At 41.6% G+C, this 27,059-nt stretch overlaps 2 protein-coding genes across 3 annotated transcripts in view; one reads left to right on the top strand and one right to left on the bottom strand.

Moving 5' to 3' along the window:
• Positions 1–9,619: 9,619 nt before the first annotated feature.
• LOC116867392 (proline-rich protein 2-like) lies at positions 9,620–26,018 on the bottom strand. The gene is made up of 2 exons (XM_032857042.1): positions 25,923–26,018; positions 9,620–10,603 (listed from the first exon to the last, which is right to left on the bottom strand). Exons 1-2 carry the CDS (start codon positions 26,016–26,018, stop codon positions 9,620–9,622), a joined length of 1,080 nt encoding a protein of 359 aa, XP_032712933.1.
• Positions 9,776–27,059, top strand: part of MAPK6 (mitogen-activated protein kinase 6) — a 39,196-nt gene continuing 21,912 nt past the window's right edge. Inside the window, exon 1 of one of the 2 annotated variants that reach the window (XM_032856463.1) lies at positions 9,776–9,940. The gene's annotated coding sequence lies outside the window, so the exon portion shown is untranslated. Of the gene's footprint in view, positions 9,941–10,421; positions 10,619–27,059 lie in introns of those variants that run through there. The other variant, XM_032856465.1, reaches the window with a different exon arrangement.

Genomic DNA, 27,059 nt, shown 5'->3' with positions numbered 1-27,059 from the left:
GAGGTCATAGTAAAGGACCACTAAAATAACCAAGTATGTTCCCAAGAAGCAACCAAGTTGCTTTAAAAAAATTATTAAATAAGTGGAGGGTGCCTGGGGGGCTCAGTTGGTTAAGTGACTGCCTTTGGCTCAGGTCATGATCCCAGAGTCCCAGGATCAAGTCCTGCATCAGGCTTCTTGCTCAGTAGGGAGTCTGTTTCTCCCTCTGACCCTCCCCCCACTCTTGTGCTCTCTCTCTCAAATAAATGAATAAATGAATAAATCTTAAATAAATAAATAAGTGGATACTTGGAGGAAATCCTTACCTTTCTGAAGTTTATGTCATAGAGAGCAATTACAATATTCAAAAAACACTTCATTTCCAACAAACATTTATTGAGCGAACATTATATTCAGGCCCTATGCTCAATACTAGAGTTTACAATGAATAAAACACAGAAGTTCAAAAGCATTGTCAGAGAATACCATATTAGTTGGATCTTTAGCCAGATGAGCACAGCTTTTCTTGTGTCTTATGTGGACTGGCATCCGGTTTACACACACCATCAGGTTTGGTAGGTGCTGCTGGTTGCCAGAGACCAAGCACCCCCTGGGGAACCTGCAGTCAAGTTGTTCGAGCTACAGATCTACAGGACTGGATTCTTCATACCACTGTGAGGATGAAGTGAAGTTATTACTTTTATTAATTAATTAACTAATTAATTTATTAATTTATAGACAGCATGCCATGCATGAGCAGGGGGAGGGGCAGAGGGAGAGAGAGAGAGAGAATCCAAAGCTGGTACTGTGCCAAGCACAGAGCCTGACATGGGGCTCGATCCTAGGACCCTGAGATCCTGACCTGAGCTGAAATCAAGAGTCAGTTGCTTAAACTGACTAACCCACTCAGGTGCCCTATGAATTTATTACTTTTAATAACCTTCTCATTAATGTTTAGTTGTTTACATAGGTCTTACAGACACCATCCTTCTCTGTGGGTAGCATTTCTGAGCTAGGAAGGTACAGACGGGCCCTGTAAGATCAAGATATGTTCCAAAAGCTGACTTCTAACTTGGTTGTTTGCAAATGCATTTTCCCCAGAGAAACAAGGTGACAAACTGGGGTTAGATTCTCAGGCCCATTCTTAGGAGCCCATTAGCACATGTGCAACTCTAGGAGAGGATGAGAACTGTGACCACAACTTTGTTTCTATGAGGAAAATGTGGTGCAGCAGCGGAAGAAGGTCTTCCTTCCTCCTCCACTTCCTACCTCCATGAGTAATGAAGCCAGTGTGCTTACTACAGGAAATGCAGCTCCCGGTGTGGGTGGCTGGGCGCTGTGGCAGCCTGGAATGCCTTATCCACTGGGCAGAGACAGTCTCTCACCTCTCCTGCCCTAAGCCTGTCAGTGAGGGGAGTGGGAGAAGGTGTGCAGTCATTCCCCAACTCACCTTTTCCAGAATAGGGTTCTTGGGATTCTTTTGAGGGGTTCAAAGTCATAATTTCTGGGGATCCTTGTTCAAAAAGAAAAAAATGCAGCTAAAGGTACTGAAACAGAAAGATTTTTCCTTTCTTCTGGTCGCTCTCTCGATTTGTCCTGGTTTTTTAATTTAGATAGACAGTTTGTTACAACTATTTAATATCACTCCAAGTAAGGAAATATTTTGTTATTAGCAAGAATTTTATATTGTACAATGCCAGTTTGAAATACAAGAGCATTTAACTCCTGTGTGAAATCAACAAAAATGACACAATTTTTGTTTTGTAGTTCATACATGGATATATATTTTCTTCTTACTAGAGCAGTGGGAACATTGCAGAAAACTAACTTAACCATTATTATTTCACTTCTTGATACACACACATTCCACCACTTTGCCTTATTGAGGGGTAAGAAAGGACTGAAAGGAAATGAGAACGTTTTCAGCATAGGTGGTTTGTAATACAGACAAGAAACACAAGAAAGAAAGGGTATAACAGGGCTCCTTGGTCTTTTGTGTTTCTTAGAATACCATTGTCTTCCTTCTGCGTTCAAAGCAAGTTCTGGTTTCAGTGGAAAGCACGGCCTTTCAGAGCTATCAGCACCCTTACTTACTCAGCTGTAGGCATAACACCCCTTGTATTTATTCACTTTGTTTTGCTGAATCCAGCACATTGTGGGTCTACCAGAATTCTGAGCTCACCGGGCCCCAAGAATGCTATGTGTGAATGGGGCAGCAAGGAACGGTGCACGTGTACATTCTGTCTTCTCTTGCTCCCGTGTGTACCCCATTGTCTCATCAACTGCACTACGGAACCTGAGTTCAAAGATAAATTTGTTAGGAATTTCAAGGTGGCAGCAATAGGGTATTGAACCAATCATGGGGTCTTTCTGAATGTGGGGTTCTGTATAATGCCCTAGGTATGAGAAGGTGGGGGAGGGGAAGAGGCCTGTGGCAGCCTAGGTGGGGGCATTCACAAAGATAGAGCTACCCAGGGTGTGCAGATGGATCTTAGGCCTCTTGAGGGCCTGGGCATTTTCCTTTCAGGACACCACACCTAGGGTATTGTTAGACACTGTGATGACTTCAGTCAAGCCCCCAGAGGCGGGTACTGACCTCTAGGGATGATGACATTTTCAGGGACGTGTACTCTAGTAGTAACAACGACCGAGTGGCAAAATATTTGTCAAATAGGAGGTGAGGATTGTGGAAGGCAGACCTACTAAAGCATACTATAAACTAGTTGATAACTTGAGTACTCAGAATGATCAATGTAAACAAACCTTCCACACAAGTTTACTTAGAGTTATAGATAGTGATTCCCTTCTTCCCCAAGTGACAGATAGCTTGTCTATTTTGGAGTGTAAAAGGGAAGGGAATGACCTTGTATAGTGAAAGGTGCTTTGTCCCCATGGTTCAAAATATTTATCACTCCCCGTGGATAGGCTGAAGGACATGATGTCTATTCTTTCCTTTTATTTACAGTGGTCATGTGGCAGAAGTCTGGGTTGTTCTCAAAATTACTCCAATAGATATTTCCCAGTACATTTAAGTGTTTAGTTACATCACCATTATTCAAGAAGTGCACAGATTTTTGTTTCATAAAGCAATCTTATTACACAGAAAGCCTGGGTCTATCTAAAAAATTTAAGTAGCATACTGCAGCTTTTCTACAAAATCCCATTCATCATAGCCTAAGAGAATGATATCATGTTTATAAAGTGTTTACCTGAAACAGGCTTCTTGGTGAGAACTTGATAAATGACACTATTACCATTCTCCTGAGGGGAAAGCTCTTTGTTGTTCTATCAAGTGAAATGCGGGATCTCTGATTTTAATTTATAGGTGTCTCCCACTGCAAAAAAGCATTCCACTGATCTGCCTCTTAATGAAATTTATATACAGCTTCAATTGATTTTGACTGGAAACATCCTCTTCATATTTTTTTTAAATTTAAATGTATTTATTTAAGAGAGAGAGTGTGCACGCCCACACAGGTGGGGAGAGGGGCAGAGGGAGAGAATCTTCAAGCATACCGCCTGCTGAGCATGAAGCCAGAATGGGGAGCTTGATCTCATGACCCATGAGATCATGACCTGAGCTGAAACCAAGAGCTGGATGCTTAACCCACTGAGTAACCCAGGTATCTCCCCTTCATAATTTTTTTTAAAGATTTATTTATTTTGGAAAAGAGAGAGAGAGAACGTGTGTGCTCACCTGTGCACAGGGGAAGAGGCAGAAGGAGAGAATCTCAAGCAGACTCCCTACTGAGTGTGAAGCCCGATGCAGGGCCTGATCCCATGACCCATGACACCATGACCTGAGCTGAGACTAAGAGTTGGCCTCTAACCGAGCCACCCAGCTGTCCCAACTTTCAAAAATTTTAATTAGAGTCAATGCTCATTATTCACAGATTCTGTATGCAAATTTGACTACTTATTTTAATTTATATGTCCCAAAGTGTATGAACTATAAACCAGATGTCAATCCATTAAGAACACAAGAAAAGCAAAATCAGTAGTCAGCATTTTTTTGCTGTCATTTGCCAACATGCACAGAGTGGTGAAAAATTTGTTACCCTCTGTGTCTGTTCCCAGTGAGGTTGAATGAGGCAGTACTCTGCCTTCTTGTTTCAACTCTCATGCTATAAACAAGTGTCTTTTCCATGGTCTATTTAGTGCCATGTTTTTTGCCTTTTCTTCTTCTGTGTTGGTGATATAGCTGTTTAAAATGGCCTCTAAGCATAATATTGATGTCATGGGTAGTGTCCCTAAGTGTAAGAAAGGTGTGATATGCCTTCCAGAGAAAATATGTTAGATAATCTTCACTTAGCATGAGTTATAGTACTTTAGGACACTTAGCAAATCAACAATATATATTAAATTGGGTGTCTCTAAAGAGAAGCACACATAAAATTACATATTGACTGGCTGACAAAAACATTGTGACCAGAGGCTTGCGGGAACCTAACCCTGTATTTCCCCTAGGAGCAATGGCTCTGCAGCCACTGATTCAGCGTTCTTGGTGACTTTATAGAACAAAGCTACCATGAACAAAGAGTCAACTGTACCTGGCAAACAATTTCTTCAGTGGAAAGTTATTTAACTTACAAATCAAAGTACAATGTGTTCTTTTAGAAACCATGTCTAAGAGAGCAATCATTTTAAATTAAGAGTATAAACATAGACACATAGAAGCTTTAAGTTAGCAAAGACCTTGGATGTTATCACCTCTCTGCAGGCCCCTCTTCCTCCCATTAATTCCTTTTACAGCATCCCTGACAGGTGGCCATTGTTTTCTGATTGAATGCTTCCAGTGATGTGGAGCTCACTTCACCAGGAAGTCCTGTCCACTGTGGCTCAGTTCCAATATTCAAAACTGTCCTTTCTTATGCTAAGCCAAGATCTTCCTCTTGGAAATTGCCTTCCTGATGGTTTAGATCTGAACTCTAGAGCAGCATGGAATAAATCTACTCTCTCCTCTGCAGGTTAAGTAGACCCAATTCCCTCATCTTTTCTTCAGAGGACAAGATTTCCATACTTTTTCTGGATGTCTCTCCCAAATGAATCCTAATTTTTTTTTACATATGGTAGCTCTTTTTATGTGATATCTACATTTGAACACATAAGCACAGTTTACATTATGTTAGTTTTTTGGTAGTTGCTCACACTGCATGAGTATCTGTAACTTACTCTCACAGTATCAGGTCAAGCTGAATCTCCCAAATCCTGGCCTTTTCCAAATGATTTTTTTTGAAGATTTTTATTTATTTATTTGAGAGAGATAGTGAGACAGAGCATGATGGGGGGGGGGAGAAGGTAGAGAGAGAGGGAGAAGCAGACTCCCCACTCAGCAGGGAGCCCAATGCCGGGGCTCAATCCCAGGACCCTGAGATCATGACCTGAGCTGAAAGCAGATGCTTAACTGACTAAGCCACCCAGGTGTCCCTCCAATGATTTATCTGAACGAAGATACTAAACTTTATATTTACTGTAATTAACATTAATGTCATCTTTAAGAAAAAAACGTGATTTTGAATAATTATTCTGTCATCTATCATTTCTGATCTCTTTGAGTTCTTAAATTTGGTATCTTAACTCAGAACATTGACAAAAATATTACTCAGTGCTGTGAAGTGTGTAAACCTGGCGATTCACAGACCTGTACCCCTGGGGATAAAAATATATTATATGTTTATAAAAAATAAAAATTAAAAAAAAAAGAAAAAATATTACTCAGGACTAGCCAAAAGGGGGGGGGAAAGTCCGTTTTTTTTTTTTTTTTGAGAAGTCAAAACCTCAAGATTTGTGTCACTCCATTAGTCAGCACTGTTTGAATCAACCTCTCTCTGCTGTAATATAAACTCATATCTCTTCATCTCATCCAAAAGGTGTCTTGACTTTTTGAAATGCCCAACACTTGTTCAGTGACATAATAAACCTATCAAGAAAGGAAGTGGTATTTCTCTTTTCTTTTCTTTTTTTTTTTTTTTTTTAAGATTTTATTTATTTGAAAGAGGCAGAGAGATCATAAGCAAGGGGAGGAGCAGAGGGAGAGGGAGGAGACGCAGACTCCCTGCCCAACATGGAGCCTGACTCGGGGCTCCATCCCGGGCCCTGAGATCATGACCCGATCCAAAGTTAGACATGGAACCGACTGAGCTACGCACACGCCCCAGGAAGTGGTATTTCTTTGTAATGATTTACTTGAAAACAATCAATGACTCCCATTAACTGTTACATTTTCCCTAACACGTGTTCAATGATTAATATTGTAAAATTTCCAGGGACTGGCATCAAGCTTAGTGGTCTGTATTTTTTTTTTTAAGATTTTATTTATTTATTTGACAGACAGAGATCACAAGTAGGCAGAGGCAGGCAGAGAGACAGGAAGGGAAGCAGGCTCCCTGCTGAGCAGAGAGCCCGATGTGGGGCTAGATCCCAGGAAGCTGGGATCATGACCTGAGCTGAAGGCAGAGGCTTTAACCCACTGAGCCACCCAGGCGCCCCAGTGGTCTGTATTCTTAAAAATCTGTTTTTCCCTCCATCTTGCAAATAATGACATTGGCAGTTTATCTTAATAGGAAGATAGTAATCAAATTGGGAAAAATTAAACAAGTAACCTAATGTGGGAATTTAAGCTCAAACAGGTGAAGTGGGAGCTCCTGGGTGACTCCAGACTCACCCCTCACTCATCTCAGCATTCACCAAGACTAGCTAATTCTGTCCCAAGAATATCACTTGTATTGTCATCACTTTTTTGTGCCCAGTAGAGACACATTCTCTCCCTTTCTTTTTCTCTCATGCTTAAACCAGAGTTTGGATTGGGTTTTCCATTACTGTGACAGAATTCTGACTTACTCAGGAAAGGGTGGCTCTTAGAGGACATCAGAGTATTGTTATCAGATTAAGGATGCAGGGCTGAAAAAACAATGGATTCTCCTACTCTCTCGCTGTCTCTAATTTCTTGTTTATTTAACCTACCCTTCCCATGTATGCCAGAATCATTGGTCTAAAATACTAGTTGTATCCTCTCAATGTGTCTCCTACTTCCTTTAGCATAAATCCAAAAGTTCTGGCATAAAATCAAGGCCTTTCAGTCTGGTGCTAACTTGTCTTCATTCCCTTGGGCCTGTCAGATTTCTTTCATTTCCAAAGTGTGCTCTGCACATTCATGCCTTTGTACTTTTTTTTTTTTTTTTAAATAGGCTCCATGCCTAGTGTGGAGCCCAGTGGGGGTCTTGGTCTCAGGGTCTTGAGTTTGGGGTTTGAACTCATGACCCTGAGATCAAGACCTGAGCTGAGATCAAGATCAGATGCTTAACTGACTGAGCCACCCAAGTTCCTGCCTTTGTATGTTCTGCTCTCTCATTCAGAAATCTTCTTCCTGATCCTTCCTGATGGAATCAAGCCCAGCTCAGATATTTTCTCTTCCAGCTGAACCTTTCCTGATGTTCTCATTAATTGTTCCTTCCAATAAGAGCAGGTAATTTGCATTTCTGCTCTGGAAGCCCTCGTGTCATGCTGATTTATGGTGTATTTACTCTCCTGCATTACTCCGCTACAATAGTGGTTTTCAGACTCTTTTAACAGTAGCATAGTTTGTAGCAATAACGGGTGATAAGTAGAAATACATTTTACATTGTTTATCCAATTGGCATATTTATATATATCTTATTTCATCAAGTTTAAGAAATACTTCTATGTTAATATTTCTGAAATCACGATATAGCAGAGTATCATATTTTGATAAGAGATTTTATTTCCTTTTTTGTTGTTTTTCCTTTCAAACAATAGTACATAAAGTAATGGTGTGTCATAATTTATGACATTTCAGATTTGTTGAAATATAGTACATAATGGAAACAAAAGTTTCACAAAATCACATTTACCCTGTGGGCAATGCTTTCAGTTTTTTGCTCTCTTTTCTTAAGAAGAAAAATGCTGGTCATAATCCACTAAAATCATTTCACTACTTACTACTTGATCATAACCTGCAGTGTGAAAAATTAAGACTATTTACTGAGAAACGAGAGGAGTAAGAACTCAGACAGACTGCAGTAACATGACTTTACATCTCCACTGTTTGCATAAACACGACGTGAATTCCAAGAAATTCTTGCCCAAGAAGATGAAGTTGCAAATAACTTAATTGCAGTTTCAGGAACTTCCTCACTGTCTATTTATCTGAACAAGAGACTACTGACTGACATAGCCTTCATCTGGATAAAGAGCCTGCTCCTCAACACAATTACTGTTGGGTTTATCAAACAATTGTTTGCTCTTCTAGCCTTGCTTCAAAACTCTCCACTGCCTGTAATCATCTTAAATGATTATATCACAAATTTAGCCCAATTTCAATCGTGCTTTCATTGCAAGACTTGTCTTAAACCAGATGCCCTGAATCTTCTAACTATTCTACACTTTCCTCTTTGAGAGGCTACTAAGACTTATCAACATAGTGATATCACTTGCTGTTGTAAGCAATAAACTTAGCTTTGTTTGATCAACAGTTTCTTTTGCTGGTCTTTGCGGGAAGTCAGGAGCTGACACTATATGACAGGCTCTCAAGGAAAAACGCAGTATTTATTTTCCTCCTACCTCCTCCCAGTGATGAAACACTGATGGATGAGGAAGGAAAGGTGTCTCAAGAGTCCGAGAGTACCCTATTGCAGGGGCAGTAGGGACCTATAGTGGTCACAGGTAAGGAGCTCTTGCTGCAGAGAAGCTGCAACCACAAATTAGAAATCCTGCAGTTGGACCAGGCCTTCCCTTTCTCTTGGTTTTATCTATTTGCCATCTCCTCTTCACACCTGGTACTCAGATGGCATTGCTTTAAATATAGAAAATAGAAATCCAAGTTCCATCCCAATCACTTAACTTCAGGGTACTACGTGATCTTTAAAGTGGTTATTTGCCTCAAGCTTGAAGCTTGAAGATGTATCTAATAATGGATAAGGGACTGCCAAACGTTTGGTTCTCGTCAGAAATGATTAAGTCATTGAAAAAATATGCTGACCCGCGTCTCTAATTTCATAAATACCTACATAAATTTCCCATAAAAACTGGAAAGGCTCCTTGGACCCAACAAGCCGTGCTAAATAAAACAAGTTTGTTCTTATCCAAGTGGTCCCAAGAAGGCACCAATCTATATTTCCCAAATTCTATGATTCAGGCCTAGCCCCAGCTCAGCAACAAGCCAGGTGCTCTCCTCCTTCCTGTTTTTTGCTTTCACAGTACCACCCCCCCCTTCTTCCGGTTATATTGGGCTCCTTCTGATCCAGCTGAAAGGTCACCCGTGGCGACCTCACTTAGAAGCATTCCTCCTTCCTCCGTATCCTCAGGCAGAATTAATGACCTTCTAAGCACTGGGCCTCCAACAGCGTTTGCCTGGTACTTCGGCTGTTGCCTTCTAGCCAATCCATCTTCAGGCCCAACCTATAGTGTTCCGGGCCCATCGCTAGGCACATGGACGGAGGCTAACTCCTTTCGGATCGCCCAGTGGCTTGCCAGTCGGAGGTGCGCGGTAAACCACCGCCCCGACTCCCCTCCAAGGAGTTTGGTCACTTTGAGCTGTAGTGCTGGGCTAAGTGCAGAGCTAGGAGGGCCTATCTGCCCACCTGCCCGCCAGCCCCCGGCCCAGTCCCCGGGAGGCGGCTGACTAGACCGCGTGCCTCTCCCACCGCCCCCGTAGCGCGCGGAGCCCAGTCACCAGCGTTGGAAATTCCGGCGCGTGCAAGCGCTCGGGGCCGGGCGGGGGCGGGGGAACCCGTGGAGTGAGCCTGTGACGCGAGGGGGCGTGGCTCGCGAAAACCCCGCCCCCTCTCCCTCGCCCTCTCTCGCGGGTCGGGGTTACATGGCGGCGACTGCGGCAAAGCGAGAGCCTCGGAGACGCCGCTGCCGCCAGCACAGCCGGAGACCTGAGCCGACACTGGGGGCTGTCCGCGGGCCCCGCACTCCCTCGATGAGCCGGAGAAGTCCCGTGAGTGTGTGTGTGTGTGTGCGTGTGCGGGGCGCGCTGGCGGGGCGGCGCGGAAGGGCGCCGCGGCGGGCCCGGCGGCGGCGGCGGAGCCGGCTCCCTCCTCCATTGTGTGTGACCCTCCGGCGGCCGCCGCTCAACAAAGGCGCTTTTGTTCCGTCTCCGGCCCGCCCGTCCGCCCGCCGGCCCGCCCGCTCGGGCCTGGCCGGCGCGTCCCCGCGCGGGCTGGCAGGCTGGCGGGCGGCGGGCCGGGGTCCCCGCGTGGGGCCGGCGGAGCGGCCGGCGCGCCCCTCCCACCCGGCACGCCCCTCGCCGGCCTCCCGGCCGGACCGCGCCCGCCAGCCCTGGGGTCCCGCCGCTCGGCTGCGGCGCCGCCGCCCGCGCGCGGTTCCGCGGGTTCGAAGCCCGCCCCGGCGGGCGGGCGGCGGGCGAGGGGCGGCGGCCGGGAGGGGTGGCCCGGGGAGCGTGAGGTGGCGCGGAGTCTCGCCTTCCTGGCGCGGTGCCCTCGAAATGCTCCCGCGTCTCCTCCCCCATCCCACTCGGGTGACTCGGCCTCAGCTGACTCCGGCCGGGCAAAGTCCCCGGCGGACTCGGCGAACTGCGTAGCGCGCTCCGCTCACCCGGCTGGTTTCGGAGTCCCGGAGTCCTCTGCCCAAGTTCTGAGTTCTGGTCGTAAACGAGGTACAGAAAACTTGTCCGGCTCGGAATTGCTCATTTCTCTGCTCCCCTGCTCCCCCACCCTGGTGCAGCCTTTCCCTGGCTGTTCGGGACGCGGAGCGCTGGTCTGTGAAAGTGCTTCAATGGAAACTTGTTTTGTCCGTCACCGAAAAGGGCCTCCTGGCTTGGCCGTGCGTTGCTGCCTGCCTTGGTGAGGTGCGTGGAGAAGTAGAGGTCTCTTGGCCGCCTTTTGTTCCTCGGCTTCATAGGACTCCACTGGTTCAGGTGTTACGTGGGAGCTCTGTGAAGCAGGATCTTTTTGATTCCTTTCCTGTTTTATTTTCTCTTTTGCTTGCTCATTGGCAGAGGTCCAGTGAAGTGGTGGGATTAGAAGCCTTACTGCATTTGCAGCAAAATTCCTGTTGTTTTCCTCAATGCTAAAAATGCTCTTAAAAATCAGTATTAACTTTTTTTCTTTTTTTAACGTTATAAGATGATTTGTCAAGGGGGAAAAAAAATTAACGGGGGACAAAATGGAGTGCAGACCTCTCCAGAGTAATTTTCTGATTGCTGCTGCTTCTAGCCTTTTTAGTTTTTAAGGTTCTGCTTGGACATAGTCTCTCTCTTCAACCTTGGGAAACTGAGGTGGAAACAGTAATTTGACTAGAAGAATGTAGGGTCCAGTCCAAACAAGGCCTGGCCCTGAAAAGGAGCTACCTCTAGAGTTTATTATTAGAGATGTCAGATTTTAACGTTTGAAAAATAATCTTGAATTGGGTGGGAGAATCTCTAAGATCTCTAACGGGTAGTTGTTCAAACACGTTTATGAAGGGTCTGCTTGCTATGTGCCAGGGAGTGTAAAGTCCTTTCACATATATATGTTACATCACTTAATAAGAATTGCCTGGTGAAACTTGTAAAATTGCTTATTGGTGTTCTAAATTCAGTAATTGCAGTCATCTAGGAAATATGCCAGATTTGAGCAGGACATGTTTTATTATTTAGATTTTACTGTTCAGGAAAAAAACAACTGGCAAACAGAATTGTTTATAAAAACCTTTATGTATATTTTGGAGTTTGGTTACTTGCAAAGGAGGATTCAATGTAGTGTTTGACTATTTGTGATTGAGAAAGAATCTAAAGAAGATTGATTTGAAGATGGGTTAATTTTGTAAAAGAAACAGTACATGTTCTAATGACAAGTGTTAGTACTAAATGTGTTGCAGTGTTTTGCATAAGTTCATTTAAACATCGTGAGAATTCATAACTGACAAAATAGTGAGGTTTGCTGACTCAGGGTACATTGGTGTAGGGGATGGGGTCTGGTAGGAGGAAGCTCAGAAGTGCTGCAAGTTTTGAGTTGGGTGATGACTCATACTGCCCACGGACTGCTACGTGGCCCCTTTTTTTTTTTTTAAACACTGTATTTTTTTAAATGATAGGGCTAAAATGTTTCTATCCACATTATAATTCTCTCTCAAAAAGAACTACAGTTTCTTTAAGAGTAATGGCTTCTTAAATTGCATTTTAAAAGGAGATCAGATATCCTACAGGTGGAATTTTATAACATTTGTTGAGAGGAAAGGTGAAATTAATTGCTGGTCAGTTGTTAAAAGGTTTGATACTAGCAGTTTTCTCTTACTGAGAAAGATTTGTTACAGATTATTTATAAAAGAATTTTATGGTGTGAGTAGAAATTAGGCTTATGTTCTCATTGGTAACGTAAAAGTTACATTTATAATATCTAGAAACTAGTTTAAGTGTTGTAAAAGTGCAAAAGTATTAATCGGATATAGCTCTGAACATGAACATTTCATTCAGACAGAATTATACAATAGTGCTTTCTCCTAATCTGTATGGATTTTCTCTGTGTTTTTATGATACATATGAATTTTCTGTTTTAATAAAGACAACATGAAGTAGGTATTGTTATAGGCACTTTAGCTTCTTTTTTTTTTTAAGATTTAAAATTTTTTTTATTTTTAAGTAGTCTCTACACACATCATGGGGCTCGAACCCACAACCCTGAGATCAAGAGTCATATGTTCCACCAACTGAGTCAGCCAGGCAACCCTCATCAGTCTTTTTTAAAGATAAGCAGAACGTACAGTTCCAAATTTAGGACCCACACTGAAATTTGGTAATAAGATATTTTGACTGATTTTTAAAAGCCACCTTTTAGCAGGTTGTCCTAAATTAAGATTGGGAGGGAAAAAAAGAGTGAGAATAGCAGTTTGTTTTAAAAGTGAGAAGAAAACCTCCTCATCTCTTAGGTTTTTTTTATATACTGTTTTATCTTCTCAAAGTGATTTATTTGAAGAGTTTCCTAAGTAGTAAAGTGTATTGTTAAAGTGAATTAAATCTTTGGAAAGATTTTGGAAGTGCCTGACATGATTTATATAGAAGAACTTTAATGAAGTTTAATTTAAACTTTAAAATATATTTCTTATTAAAGGAAATATAAAAATATAAATATAAAAAATGTAGATTTTCAAAACATCCTATCACCTAGAAGTTGAACATGTATTTCCAGGGTTGTTGTTTTTCAAGTTTTTATTTATTTATTCGAGAGCATGGAGGCAGGGGAAGCATTGAGGGAGAGTGAGAGGGAGAAGCCGATTCCCCACTGGGCAGAGAGCCTGCCCTGGGAATCAATCCCAGGACCCTGGAATCATGCATGACCTGAGGCTGAGGCAGATGCTTAACCACCTAGAGCCACTCAGGAGCCCTCCAATTTTTTCTTTGTTTTTTAAGAATATAAGTAATTACCTGTCATGCATAATTCAGAATTTATGAACAGACTGGATATTTTAGGCTGTCTCCTTTTTATGAGATACTGCTTTATGAAATGGTGAGCCACACTGTTGTCCATTTCATTGTTTGCATTGCCTGTTTGAACCATGTATGACTGTAGGGCTCCTGTTGAAATAGGAGGCTGTCCCAAGGGTAGTTCTTTGTGGCATTGTTGGCTATCCCATGTCAGCTCTTTTAGCCTGTTCTGTGGACTGTTAACATTACTTTGTTGCCTGTTAGTGGCATGGGGATTTTGGTCACTTTTTTATTGCTCAGAGCCTTGAATGAAACTTCACAAAAACAAAACAACAGTAATGTTATTGTAGTTAATGGCTTTTTCCGGGGAGTTGCTTTTCATGTAGAACTGATGCTTTTAAGGTAACAGTAGTACAGGCTGAGTCCTGCATTGTTTGTTTGTTTTTTCTTCTATGAGCTATGTATTTAGAAAATATAGTGTGCCCCTCTGGTGATTCTTAGTGGTTTGTCTTTCATAGACATCAGCCTTTTAAATCCATTTCTGAAAAATTGTACAGAGATTGAATATTTATATGGCAAATCACATTTTCCCATTGCTTTTCATTTAAATTTAGAATGTCTTTTCATGGGAAAAAAAAAATGGTAGCACAAATATTGTTTGTTAGAATCCTGGCATTTACTTCAGGGAAGAAACTTCCTGTGCAAAAAGCGAAATCTCTGCATTTCATTCTGTACAAACTGCATGTTAGTGTTTACAGGGGGTTCATGACCATTGTCCTTTCCCAGTTACTTGACAGCTGAGGAAACTGAGGCCCAGAGAGAACTAAGATCTTAGTACACAAAGTGTGATTGCTGGACCAGCAGTATTAACATCACCTACGAATATGTTAGTGCAGAATTCTTGACCCCCTCCCAAGACGTACTGAATTAGAATCTACATTTTCATAGGATTCTTAGGTGATTCAAATGCACATTCATTTCTAGAAGCACTGTTAAATGATACACATACATCGTTGCTCAGCTGGCTAGTGCTGATTTGGAAAACTCAGATCTTTTGAGTTATTCCTTTTATTGGCTCTCCTGAAAAAAGTTGAAGATCTAATTAATCACTGTTCGGTAGCACTTTCTATGATGATGGAAGGCTCTATTCTTTGTTGTCTATTGAAGTAGCCAACTAGCCACATCTGAGTGTTGAGCACTTAACAATGGTGGCTAGTGCACCTGAGGAACTGAATTTTTAATTTAATTTTAATTATTTTTAAATAGCTGCAAGTAGCTAGTGGCTACCATATTGGACAGCTCTGATCTGGGTGATTTATGTTGACACTAAATTTAAAGTAATCTAAACTGTAATTTAATAACTGATTAGGCTCAGTTTAATAATTTCCTCCTTCATTTACAAATTGGAGAGATGGTCAGTTTCTAACTGCCTACTTTTTCAGTATGCCCAGATAGGATTTTTTTTTTTGCCTAGATACGATTTTGTAGTTATTATAAAGCACTGCCAGTTTTCTGATTGATACTCTTGTAAAATAAGTTGCAAGAATGTGTTTTCCTGTTTGTGTTAATAAAGGCATTTTCACTTAGATTAAAAAAAATTAAAAATAGTTGTTAAATAAATGTTCCTTAATTAGCTTATAGATAGCGTGGAGGGGACCGTTTTTACCTCGGGCCTACTACTTCCAGGCTCATTGGTACTTGTTAGCTGCCAGATTTATCTGCCATTTTTTAATGTTATTTCCAGGTGTGGAAACATTGGTTCTTAACCTGCCACCTTAGGTAATGGTAAGATTCTAATCCTAAAGTGAATCACACTGGCCTGTGACTAAATCTTGACATTTACTATATATGTGATTTCAGTGAAGTTGCTTTACTTCTCAGAGCATCCATACTCTTGTTTGTAAAATAAGACTGACAAGGTACTTTATGGTTTTGAGTAGCAAAATAATTTGTCACAGAGAATGCCTGGCACTGAATGCATACTCAGTAGATACAAATTACCTTCCCAAGCTCTCCTGCTTAGCTTTTCTAGCCTTCTGTAATTTATTCTTATGCTTGAGATTTCAACCAGGCTTAAATTATACTCTGATGTTAAATTTGATCAGTTCCCACTGGTTGCTCTAACTTCAGGCTTTGCTTCACTCATGTTTATCCCTTGTAGATTCTTCCGCTTTCGCTTTGGATTCCTTCCCTTCACTTCTTAAGGACTCATCTCTTGCTTGCATCATGCATTTTTCCCTTTCTGTTGGGTTGTCTTTATTAGTATACAAATGTGCTGTAAACTATACTGTCCAGTCTGGTAGCTACTGGCTACATGTGGCTATTTATTTATTTATTTTGTAAGATTTTAAAATTTTATTTATTTGAGAGAGAGAGACAGAGAGAGGTCACAAATAGGCAGAGAGGCAGGCAGAGAGAGAGGGGAAGGCAGGCTTCCCACTAAGCAGAGAGCCCGATGCAGGGCTCCATCCCAGGACCCTGAGATCATGACCTGAGCTGAAGGCAAAGGCTTAACCCACTGAGCCACCCAGGCGACCCTATTTATTTATTTTTTTAAAAAAGATTTTATTTATTTGAGAGTGAGTGAAAGAGAGCATGGGGGGGAGGAGGGAAGGATCAGAGGGAGAAGCAGACTCCCTGCTAAGCAGGGAGCCCCATGTGGGTTTGATCCTGGAACTCTGGGATCGAGACCTGAGCCTAAGGCAGATGGATGCTTAACTGACTGAGCCACCCAGGCACCCCATGTGTGGCTATTTAAATAAAAATTTATGGGGCATCTGGTTGGCTCAGTCGTTAAGCATCTGCCTTCGGCTCAGGGCATGGTCCTCGGGTCCTGGGATCGAGCCCTGTGTGGGATTCCCTGCTCAGTGGGAAGCCTGCTTCTCCCTTTCCCACTCCCCCAGCTTGTGTTCCCTCTCTCATTGTGTCTCTCTCTGTCAAATAAATAAAAATAAATAAATAAAACTTTATTTAGAAAAAATTAGTTTCTCAGCCCTGCTCACCACATTTCATTTATTCAGTAATTGGCTACCATATTGAACAGTATGGATATAGAAATCTGTTACAAACCCTCTCAGATTCCATTTTCTCTTTTAGCTATTGTCTAGTTTCTGATTTCTCTGATATCTTTCAAGCAAATTTTCAAGAGTTGTCTTTGTGTGTCCTCTTCACTTTGCTCCTCAGCCTGTTCCGGATTGACTTCTGTTAAGCCATCTCACCACTTGAAATTGCTCTAATCAAGACATCAACGACTTTAATTTGCCAAATCCATCTTACAGGATCTTTGACAGCTTTCAATATAGTTGACCATTGTTTTCTGCATATTCACCTGCTTTTCTTAGCTTATGAAACTTACTCTTGTTTTTCTCCTACTTCACACCTTGGCATAAGTTTTTACAGGCTTCTGTCACCTACTTGCCTTCATGTATTGGCATATCCCAGAGTTTAGTTCCTGCCCTCCTCCACCTTTCTAAATTCTTTCCCCAAATGGTCTCATTCAATTTATTAAGTACTATCTACATGTGAGTAATTCTCAGATTTACATTTAGACTTCTTGCCTGAACTCCAGACACATTATCCAGTTACTACTCACTTATTTAAATAGACACTACATGAATAGGGTTAACGTATCCAAAATAGAACTCTCTTTCCCGTATCATTCTCCCAGTTTTCCCCCTCTCAGTAATTGGCATGTAGGAGTTATTCTTAAATCCTCTTCCCCTTATCCCCCATATCTAATCTATCACCAAGTTCTCTTGGTGTGCTGGTCAATAAAAAAAAAAAATCATCATTATTTGAAAGAAGATCTTGGGCTTTGGTTTATAATCTGAGATTCAGATCATAGTTCTTTTATTGATGTGTAATGTTGAATGTATTATTTAAATTCTCTGAAGTAAAGTGCATAAAACCCATACAATCTAGTTAGGATTTATTATAAGAGTATATGTCCAGTACACTGCTTTACGCATAATACATTCTTAATCAAGCTTGATATTTTTGTTTTTTATATTCTTTGAAAATTCAGATATTAAAAATGCTGTTCTCATGTTCAGTGCCTTTATTATATAAACAAATTCTTTTTTTCCCATTAATTGCTTTTATAATAGTTGATAATGTGGGATAGATATGTGCCAAACATACTTATATCCTCCAATTTGAACATTGGGTCCATAGTCCATAATACAATTTTTTACTGTCTTGAAAGTTTATACTTTTAAAGCAGGAAGTACAGCCCCTCAAAGTTATTTCAGTTAAAATATGTATGTTTACCTTGATTATCATGGTTAATTTCCATTTCCTTTGGAACTATCCATGAATCTGTGATGGTACTTTAATGTTAACATACTGGTTTATGTTATGATTGATGTAAAAGTACACAAAAACTACTTGCAGTTGGTGATTTATTTAGTTTTCTTTTTAACCTTCCTTTTACTTTCCATTGATGGGCATGTTATTAAGTAAACATAATGACCAAAAAAGAAGGTGTTTAAAGATGACGCATGAGCCTTTCAGTAGTTATCATAATTTCTTTTTTTAAATAATCAAAACTATTTCACCAATACTGTAAACCTTATGATAACACGATTCGGTTCACCCCCTTCCAACACTGAGCGCTTGTTGTCTTTTATTTCTACATGTGCTATAAACCTTGTAATACATTATTATTTTGCTTTAAATAATCAGTAGTCTCTTAAAGACATTTCAACCTGTAGACAGGGGGTGCCTGGGTGGCTCAGTTGGTTAAGCATCTGCCTTTGGCTTAGGTCATGATCCCAGGGTCCTGGGATTGAGTCCTGTGACGGGCTCCCTGCTCAGCTGGGGGAGTCTGCTCCTTCTCCCTCTGCCTCTCCCCCTGCTCGTGTGCATGTGCGCTCTCTCAAATAAATAAAATCTTCAAAAAAAATAAACATGTAGGGGTGCCTGGGTGGCTCAGTGGGTTAAGCCTCTGCCTTCGGCTCAGGTCATAATCTTAGGGTCCTGGTATGGAGCCCCGCATCGGGCTCTCTGCTCAGCAGGGAGCCTGCTTCCCCCTTTCTCTCTGCCTGCCTCTCTGCCTACTTGTGATCTCTGTCAAATAAATAAATCTTAAAAAAAAATAAACATGTAGATAAGTTTTCTGTTTGTTTTTTAAAGACCTTTTATATTTTCTAATTATTTATCCTTTCTGGAGATTTTGTTCCTTTATGCAGGTTCCATTTGTTGTCATTTTCCTTCAGCATAAGAACTTCTAACATTTCTTTAGCAAAACTCTGAAGTGCTATAGGAAAGATGTTAGTGTTCAAAGCTGATGGCCAAGAAAGAATTCTTGAGACATCTTTGGTGCAAACAGGTGATTTTATGAAGGCACGGGGACAGGACCCATGGGCAGAAAGAGCTGCACCGGGGTCATGAAGAGTGGCCTGTTATATAATTTCAAGTTGGGAGGGGGTTAGGGATAGCGTATGTCTCAAAGGAATTTGGAAGCAAGGTTTCCAGGACCTTGAAGGGGCTACCTATTGTTAGGAAAAGATTGTTTATTACTGTCTAATAAAACCTTAGTCATGAGACCCTTCAGATTTATATTGGTGGGCCATATCCTTGGGTTGCAGGGTGGGGGGAGAGGTGATTGCTACCATGTATCTTGGGGGTTTTAGAGATAAAGGAAGTTTCCAAAAGAATTTTTATATGTTAAAGTAGGCTTACTGGATCTGGTGGGGTGGGGGCGTCGAACTAGGATTGCCTTTTGCCCTTGGCAAAGTGTCAACGTGGAGGCAGTTGAGTCCCTAGAGGATTGTCACTCTGCGTGTTTCAAGGACTTGTCAGTGGGCTGTAGGTAGTAAGGAAATTTAATAATTCTTCTGCCTTTGTTTCCCACATTGTGAGGGAGACCAATTCTTTTCACTTTTGTCTCTTTGAAAATGTCTTTATTTCGTCTTCATTTTTGAATGAAGATCTTCATTTCATCTTCATTTCCCTAGGTACAGAATTCTGGGTTGATATATCTCTTTTTGGCACTTGAAAAATGATGTTCTCTTGTCTTCTGGCTTTCATCGTTTCTAGTGATAAATCAGATATCCCTCCTATTGTACTTCCCTAGTATATAGTTAACTCTCTCTTTCACCTGGTTCCTTTTAACAGTTGCTCTCCCCGCCCCCTCACCTCGCCGTTTTCAACAGTTTGGCTATGATAGACCTAGGTATGGGTTTCTTTTACTTATTCTGCCTGTAGTTCATTTGAGTACTTGGGTCTGTGAGTTGGTGTCTTTTGTCAGTTTTGGAAAATTGTTTAGTTTTGTCTTGTTATTTATTTTTTTAAAAAGATTTTGTCAGAGAGAGTGCACACATGCCCAAGCGGGGGGAGCAGCAGGCAGAGGAAGAAGCAGGTTCCCCGCTAGGCAAGGAGCCTGATGTAGGACTCGATCCCAGGACCCTGTGATCAAGACCTGAGCCAGAGGTGGATGCTTAACTGACGGAGCCACCCATGTCACCTTGTTTTGTTTTTTAAAGATTTATCTATTTGAGAGAGAGAGAGAGAGAGAGAGCGAGCAGGAGGGGCAGAGGGAGAGGGAGAGAGGATCTCAAGCAGACTCTGGAATGAGCAGAGACCCTAACATGGGGCTCAGTCTCACAGCCCTGAGATCATGACCTGAGCTGAAACCAAGAGTCGGACACTTAACCAACTGTGCCACCCAGACACCTTGGTTTTAGAAAATTTTTTCTATGAACTCTTATACTTCTATCCTGTCAGCTTTCTGAACCTGTTCAGCTTAGCTGCCAGCAGCTCTTTGGACTGCTTGGACATTTTCTTTGCTCTCCAATACCACCTCAGGTTTGGTTTTCTTTTCTTTTCTTTTCCTTCCTTCCTTCCTTCCTTCCTTCCTTCCTTCCTTCCTTCCTTCCTTTCTTTCTCTAGACACAGAGAGAGAGAGATCACAAGTAGGCAGAGAGGCAGGCAGAGAGAGGGGGAAGCAGGCTCCCCGCTGAGCAGACAGCCTGATGCAGGGCTCGATCCCAGGACCCTGAGACCATGACCTGAGACGAAGGCAGAGGCTTAACCCACTGAGCCACTCAGGCACCCCTCTCCTCAGTTTTTCTCTACTTCATGTTTGTGCCCTGTTTATTTGCCTTAGGGATACTATCTGCCTTGTACTCAGAATGCATTGGAGGGGTTTATCTCATGCTTTTTGACTTGTCCTCCACCTTCAGAGCAGCTGCCTTGGATGTGATGGAGGCCTGTATATTTTATGAGATACTCTCTTAGCTTTCCTGCCTTGCCCTCAGACTTTAGCTCTCTGTGATGACCTGTGGGAAGGAATTGGCAGGTGGGACTTATAGCTGGGCCTCCTCTGAATTCTAATCTGTTAATTGCAGCCACATTCAGGTAATAAAAGTTGGTTATAAATTTGGCTGGTTTCTTCTCAGTTCTGTTAGTGGAAATTTCCTTGCTTTGCTGCTTTGCCAGGAATGAGAATAGCCATGGTGTCTTTTATGAAAGGCTTAATATTTTCTAGAATTTAGTTTATTTAGATTTCTTTGCATCTTTAGCTTTCCTGATGGGTTTTTCAAAAACTACAGTATTGTAGGTTATCTGTCTTATCATGTTATATGGTGTGAGTAATGGTGTTTTGTAATTTTTCTGCATTCTAATCAGAAGTGGAAATCCTGAACTTTTCATTAAAATGATAAAACTTTAGAGCTGGAAGAGGCCATAGAAGTCACGTAGTTTAGCTACATCATTTTCCTGATGAGGAACTGAGGCCTAGAAATGCTTTGATTATAAGCTAATTTAGCCATGGACCCTGGACTAGATGTCACATCTCCTTAACTCATTTTTTTCCCTTTTAATATGGTTTTAGTGAAATCAGAGAGGAATATTTCGGTAATATGAAACTTCAGTGTGAATCTGATAGGAAACTTACACTTTTTTTTTTTTAATCTTGTAAGCTTTGTTCAGCCTTGAAGAAAATGAGAAACAAAGGAAGAAGGATATTCCAGGAAAGTTATATGCTATTCTGATTCATTTTTTAAAAAAATTGGGTACTCACCAATAAAGCATGTGGTTCTCCCTTTGATGAGAGTCCAGAAATATTTTGTATGGATGGCCTTGCATGTTGTGGCATTCTTCATACCCTCACTAGGGTTAGCTGAAAAATGACAGCAGTTATATTTGGTGTGCAGTCTGGAAAGCAGTGGTGCTAAATGCCATAGAGCCTGCTAGGATGGACTGAAGAATAATCAGAATAATGTCAAGGTCTCACATATCTTCATGATACCTACTTGGTATCACATGGGCTAATGGGACTTTTTATAGAATCCTGCTTGTCTGCTAATATAAGACACTATTTCAGTGGCATAATCCCTTCTTACTACCTCAACAGAATAAAACAGGAGCTATAACAAAGTTGAACTTTTCTTTTTTTTCTTCAGTCTGAGTTAGTTGAAATCCTTGCTTTCTTCACATATTGACAAATCTATGTGTTTACCATACAGTGAAACTCCTGGGGGGAATTCCTGGAAAGGAAAGTACCATATCTAGGAGTCATCACTGATGTTCCCCCAGTAGGTCAAAGTGTGAGCAGATTCTGAGGAAGTTGAGGCTAGAGCTTGTTTTCTCCAGAATGTTTTACTATCAAATAAAATATGCTGTTTACATTAATTCAGTTAGTACAGTTAATAAAAAGTGCCTACTAAGCACCCAGGTACTATGCTCAGAAAGTATTACTAAAGCAACTGAGTTTCAAATCTTTTATTTATTTTTTAAAAAAGATTTATTTACTTAGAGAGAGAGAGAGAGTAGAGGGAGGGCTGGAGGGAGAGAAACTCAAGCAGACTCCATGCTGAGAAACTCAAGCAGACTCCATGCTGAGTGTGGAGTCCAACGTGGGGCTTGATCCCATGACACCAAGATCACAGCCTGAGCTGAAATCAAGAGTCAGACACTCAACTGACTGAGCCACCCAGGCGCCCCTCAAACGTTTTATTTTATTTTATTTTATTTTTTAAAAGATTTTATTTGACAGAGAGAGGATAAGCGGGGAGAACGGCAGGCCGAGGGAGAGGGAGAAGCAGGCTGCCTGCTGAGCAGGGAGCCTGATGCAGATCTCAATCCCAAAACCCTGAGATCATGACCTGAGCCGAAGGCAGCCGCTTAGCTGACTTGAGCGACCCAGGCATCCCTCAAACTTTTTATTTTAAAATAGAGTTACATACAACAAAGCGGAAGGAGGGGAAAGTGGTAAGGTGGTGCCCTGGGAAATGGTACCCTAGAAGAGCAGAGGCACCTGAAGAATAGAGATTAGACTAGACGAGGGAAGAATGGCCTAAGACAGGGAAGGAGAATAGTATTAGAAAAGAGAGGAGGAAGAAGTTAGTGGGACAGAGAGGAATTAACTACAATGACCTAGGAGTTTGTGCTCCATGAGGTCAGTGTGATTTTTTTGTTGTTTTTTTAACCTATTTTGACCCCTGCTATACTATGCCAAAAACAACATCTGGCATATGATAAACACTCAGCAAGGTTTTGTAGAGTAAAAATGGATGGATAGTAGAATTGAAGCTGTTTTAGTCAAAGCTGTTCAGAACATCTTGTTTTTTTGCTACTGAAACCATGTTGGGATTGCATTTTCCTACTCCCTTGAAGCAGGTGTGACCATGTGATCTGCCTTGGTCAGTAAAAGGTGAGCAGAAGTGAAGTGTGTTTTGGATGGAAGCTTTAGAGCAGCGAAATATTCCCACTTCTTTGCAGTGGGCAGAGCTAGTAGTTACTTTGACAACTTGCATGACAGCTGTGTTGGACTTGTTGCATTAGCAAGACTTAAAACTTCTCTTGTAAGTCAGTAGATGTTGGGGGGGTTATTTGTTAACTCTGAAATTTTCTAACCTATCCTGACTGCTACAGAAATTTATATTTTCATCTGGTTGGAATCCTCATATGGCCAAAGATACTTGAAGAAGGAGGCTGCCCACATGTCTCCTGTTTATATATATGCACCAGTGTTTCCTTAACATGAGTTAGGAGAGGAGTCTTAGAAATGAGGGCTTAGGCAGGAGAAAGATAAGAGAGGGGATGAAGGGTTATTATAATTATTTTAAAATTTCTAGACATAAATATATAGAGAGGATTGTGTTTGTCTAATGTTTAATATACAGCAGTTTGAATCACATATCCCCCAATCTGGGCATACCACCGTAATAAGTGCTTGGAAACAAATGACCAGTGAAGTAAAAGACTTGTACGGGGCTTTCATAGATGATAGACTGAGAATTGGAAGGGTCCTTAAAGATTTTTTGACCAATTTATCTCATCTGTGGAGTTCTTTATATTCTAATACAGATACCCTAGAAGAAATAGCAACTAGAGATGAGCATCAAAATGAACATAATGGCTTTTTAAAATTTTATTTATTTGTCAGAAAGAGAGCACAAGCAGGCAGAGTAGCAGGCAGAGGCAGAGGGAGAAGTGGGTTCCCCGCTGAGCAAGGAGCCCGATGCTCATCCTGGGATCACTACCTGAGTCGAAGGTAGCCGCTTAGCTGACTGAGCCACCCAGGCATCCCACATACTGGCTTTTTAAACAGTCAAAGGCAAATGCAAGTCCCTAATGTTAACATGTATTTAGGCAAAGGTTCAGACAATTTAAGAACAGAAGTTGGGAGTGGAAGAGTTTTTTGGGGAGTAGAAGCGTTTTTGGATACTTTGTTAGAAGCCAAACAATCCTTTCTTTGACTTCCTAAGTTTGTTCTATTGCACACACTGGTTACTAGTAGCAGGCAAGGCCTTGTTAGACTTTGGTGTTTGAGTTTCAAGGTCCCTTTTCTCACTCCAGATGACTAAGATCATTCATTGACATTGTTTACATCATGAGCCTCCTTGAGGTCCATATCCTGAGAAGGATCTCTGATAACTATAAGGGCTACCTTACATTAGGAACAAGGGCATTGTCAAGAATGCATCTGAACACGCAGTTAAACTGTAGCCTTTGGCCTTCTCTGCCCTAGAAATTTAGTAACTTTGGTGAGAGCTTGAGATATGATCTTAGGGAAGGATGAATTTGCTATAACAACACCTCTCTGTGCCAGGGTTAAGAGATAGTCCTATGTGAATTTAAGTAGAGCTCAACCTTGCCCTTCTCTCCAAAAGCAACTGGATTCTGGCTGAGTAGATGTGAGGCTGGCTGGATTCCATTTAACTCAAGTTACTCACTTGACCTGGGAGAAGAGCAAAATAGGCAAGAGCCATTGAGGAGTGGGGAGGTGGAGAGCTGTCAGTGTATGTGATCAGGCCCTATGACCCATGTCAACATTTAACCTGATAAGCGGCCGGGTGGAAGATGGAGGAGAAAACCAGGTAAGTAAGGTTTATGTTTAAGGCTCTCACCTCAAACTTGCTTTGCACATCCAGACTCCTTTTCTGATATGCGGCCAAGTAGTTCTTAGATAAGAAGGGAAGGAAAACCCAGTTTCTTCAGAATGGAGAAACGGCGTGAAGTTACTATCTTCTTTCTTTTGCATTTTATAACTTTACTGAATATACTTAGACTTGACTCAGAGTACCTGCATTTCTCTTGGCTTGGAGGTAGGCTCAGTGACAGAAAGCAGGTGGTGATTAAGGAAGGAAAGGAGTGCTTGAGGAGACCAGTGTGGCTAATGCAGTTTCAGGGAACTGCGTTATAAACGTAGGAAGCCCAGACTGTGCCACATAGAAAACTTTTACTTCCATTTTATGGTGGAAAGAAAGCCAAAGGGGAAAGCATAAAGCCAACTTTATTAGTTTTTTAAGATTTATTTATTGAGGACTTTAAGATTTATTTGTTGAGGTGGCTCATTTAGTTAAGCAACTGCCTTCCGCTCAGGTCATGATCCCAGAGTTCCAGGATAAAGTCCTGTGTTAGGCTCCCCGCTTGATGGGGGTCTGCTTCTCCCTCTGACCTTCTCCCCTCTCATGCTCTCTCTGTCTCTCAAATAAATAAATAAAATCTTTAAAAAAAAAAGATTTCTTTATTGAGAGAAGATGCACTAGAGAAGGAGAGGGAGAGACGAGGGAGGGAGGGGCAGAGGGAAAGAGAATCCCAAGCAGACTCCCCGCTGTGCAGAGTGTGTCTCAGGGCTGAATCCCAGGACCCTGAGATCATGACCTCTGCCGATATCAAGAGTTGGGCACTTAACCGACTGAGCCCCCCAGGCACCCAAGCCAACTTTATTTTTATAAATCATTCCCTATAATTCATTTTTTCCACCCCATTATTAAAAGCAAAACATTGGCCCAGCTAATTAAAATTTAAGTAAGGATCCCTCTGCAAGCAACACAGTATCAGCACTGAGGTTTGGAGGCAGAGAAACTGGATGCTGGGAAGGGTTATTTTAAGTTACTGTCTCATCTTAGTTACTGTTTTCCTCCCTTGAAGTGTGTGGAAGTGCAAAAGGAATATGGAGCCCCAGATCTTTCTTTGAACTTGTTTTAATGAAGTTAAATGTCAAAGATAATAGAGAAAGTGGTTTAAATGGGACATTTCTAGGTTGCTGATTCAAATGGAGTGTGCTTGACTAGTAATCTGCTGGTCCACTTGAATTGTATCTGCATACTTGAGTCTGGCCCAAGAATTCCATGATGGATGTGGGAAGTGGAAGGTAGTTGGACACCTCACAGTCCAGTATCAGGGTGATAAGGAGGATCTTCATGGTCACTAAGCCTTTTTATGGCTTCCAGAGGCATACATTCTGATCTCCCTAATTGGGTCAAATCCCCCAGTGTGCAGGCTCTCAGCATCCTGTACCATTCCTTAGTACCACTTGTCCCTTTTGCCTCCCCCCTTTTCTTCTTATTAGTTTATTATTGTTTATAAACTAATAAGAAGAAAAGGGGGGAGGCAAAAGCCATACTGTAAACCCCATGAGGGCAGGGCACAAGTCTGTTTTTACTTACCATTTTATTCCCAGTACCTAGTGTATTAACAGGTATATAACATTGTTAGCAACTACTTGCTGAATGGAGCATGACTGAATTGGAAACATTCACTGGATCCACTTCATCATACACCAGTGTAACATTGCCTTCAACTTACTGCTTAAGGTGGGCTTACTTTCCAAGCTCCTGGATGAAAACGTGGTCCAGTAGCTTTTGGTCTAATAGTTATTGAAGGATTTTGAAGAATGGTGCAGAGCAGTGAGGCATACCATTGGGCAAGCATTGCTATTGGTCTGCTCCACCCCCCACCCCCAACTTTTTATTGGCATAATTCTGACCTAGAGTTACAGTTTGGTGATTAATATTCCTTTCTTTCTTAGAATAGTCTTGTATTTCTGAAAAGTCTGTTCAAGTCTTTCAATATAGTCATCACCTGAATCTTTAATGAGGACTCTGCAGTTCTCAGCCTAGGCACAAGTTCCTGCCTTCCCCAAGGTGGATTTTTACCTACTCTACCCCTGTTGAGTGCTGACCAGTCACAGAGATTTCTGAAAAAGTATTGTCATCCTTGTAGTTTTTGGTCTGTGATTCTTCTTGGTTTCACTGTAATTTAAAGAGAGCAGATGTGGGTGGAAGTCTTGAGTAGAGCTCTCATTCTCTTACCTCTCTCCAGTAATCTGGCTGCAGTTCCGTAATAGTGCGAATAGTCAAATAATAGTGGTGTCCTTTTTAGCAAAGCTAAATTATTTGTGCTTGACTATGATTGCTCCGCTAGTGAACTAGAAGCTTAAGAGAGTACTTAGAGATTTTAATGT

The sequence above is a fragment of the Lontra canadensis genome, unplaced genomic scaffold (assembly GCF_010015895.1).
Source record: "Lontra canadensis isolate GAN:19392208 unplaced genomic scaffold, GSC_riverotter_1.0 scaffold12, whole genome shotgun sequence".
Lineage (NCBI taxonomy): Eukaryota > Metazoa > Chordata > Mammalia > Carnivora > Mustelidae > Lontra > Lontra canadensis.
Note: the sequence above shows the minus strand (reverse complement) of the source record. Positions and strands in the feature narration are given on the sequence as shown.

Bases quoted from the DNA above. Each gene is read 5' to 3' on its own strand.
- LOC116867392 (XM_032857042.1), bottom strand. From the start codon at position 26,018: ATGAAGATCCTCCTTATCACCCTGATACTGGACTGTGAGGTGTCCAAC. The intron at 10,604-25,922 runs GTATGCAGATAC...GTTTACGACCAG, and splicing joins AATTCTTGGGCCAGACTCAA to AACTCAGAACTTGGGCAGAG.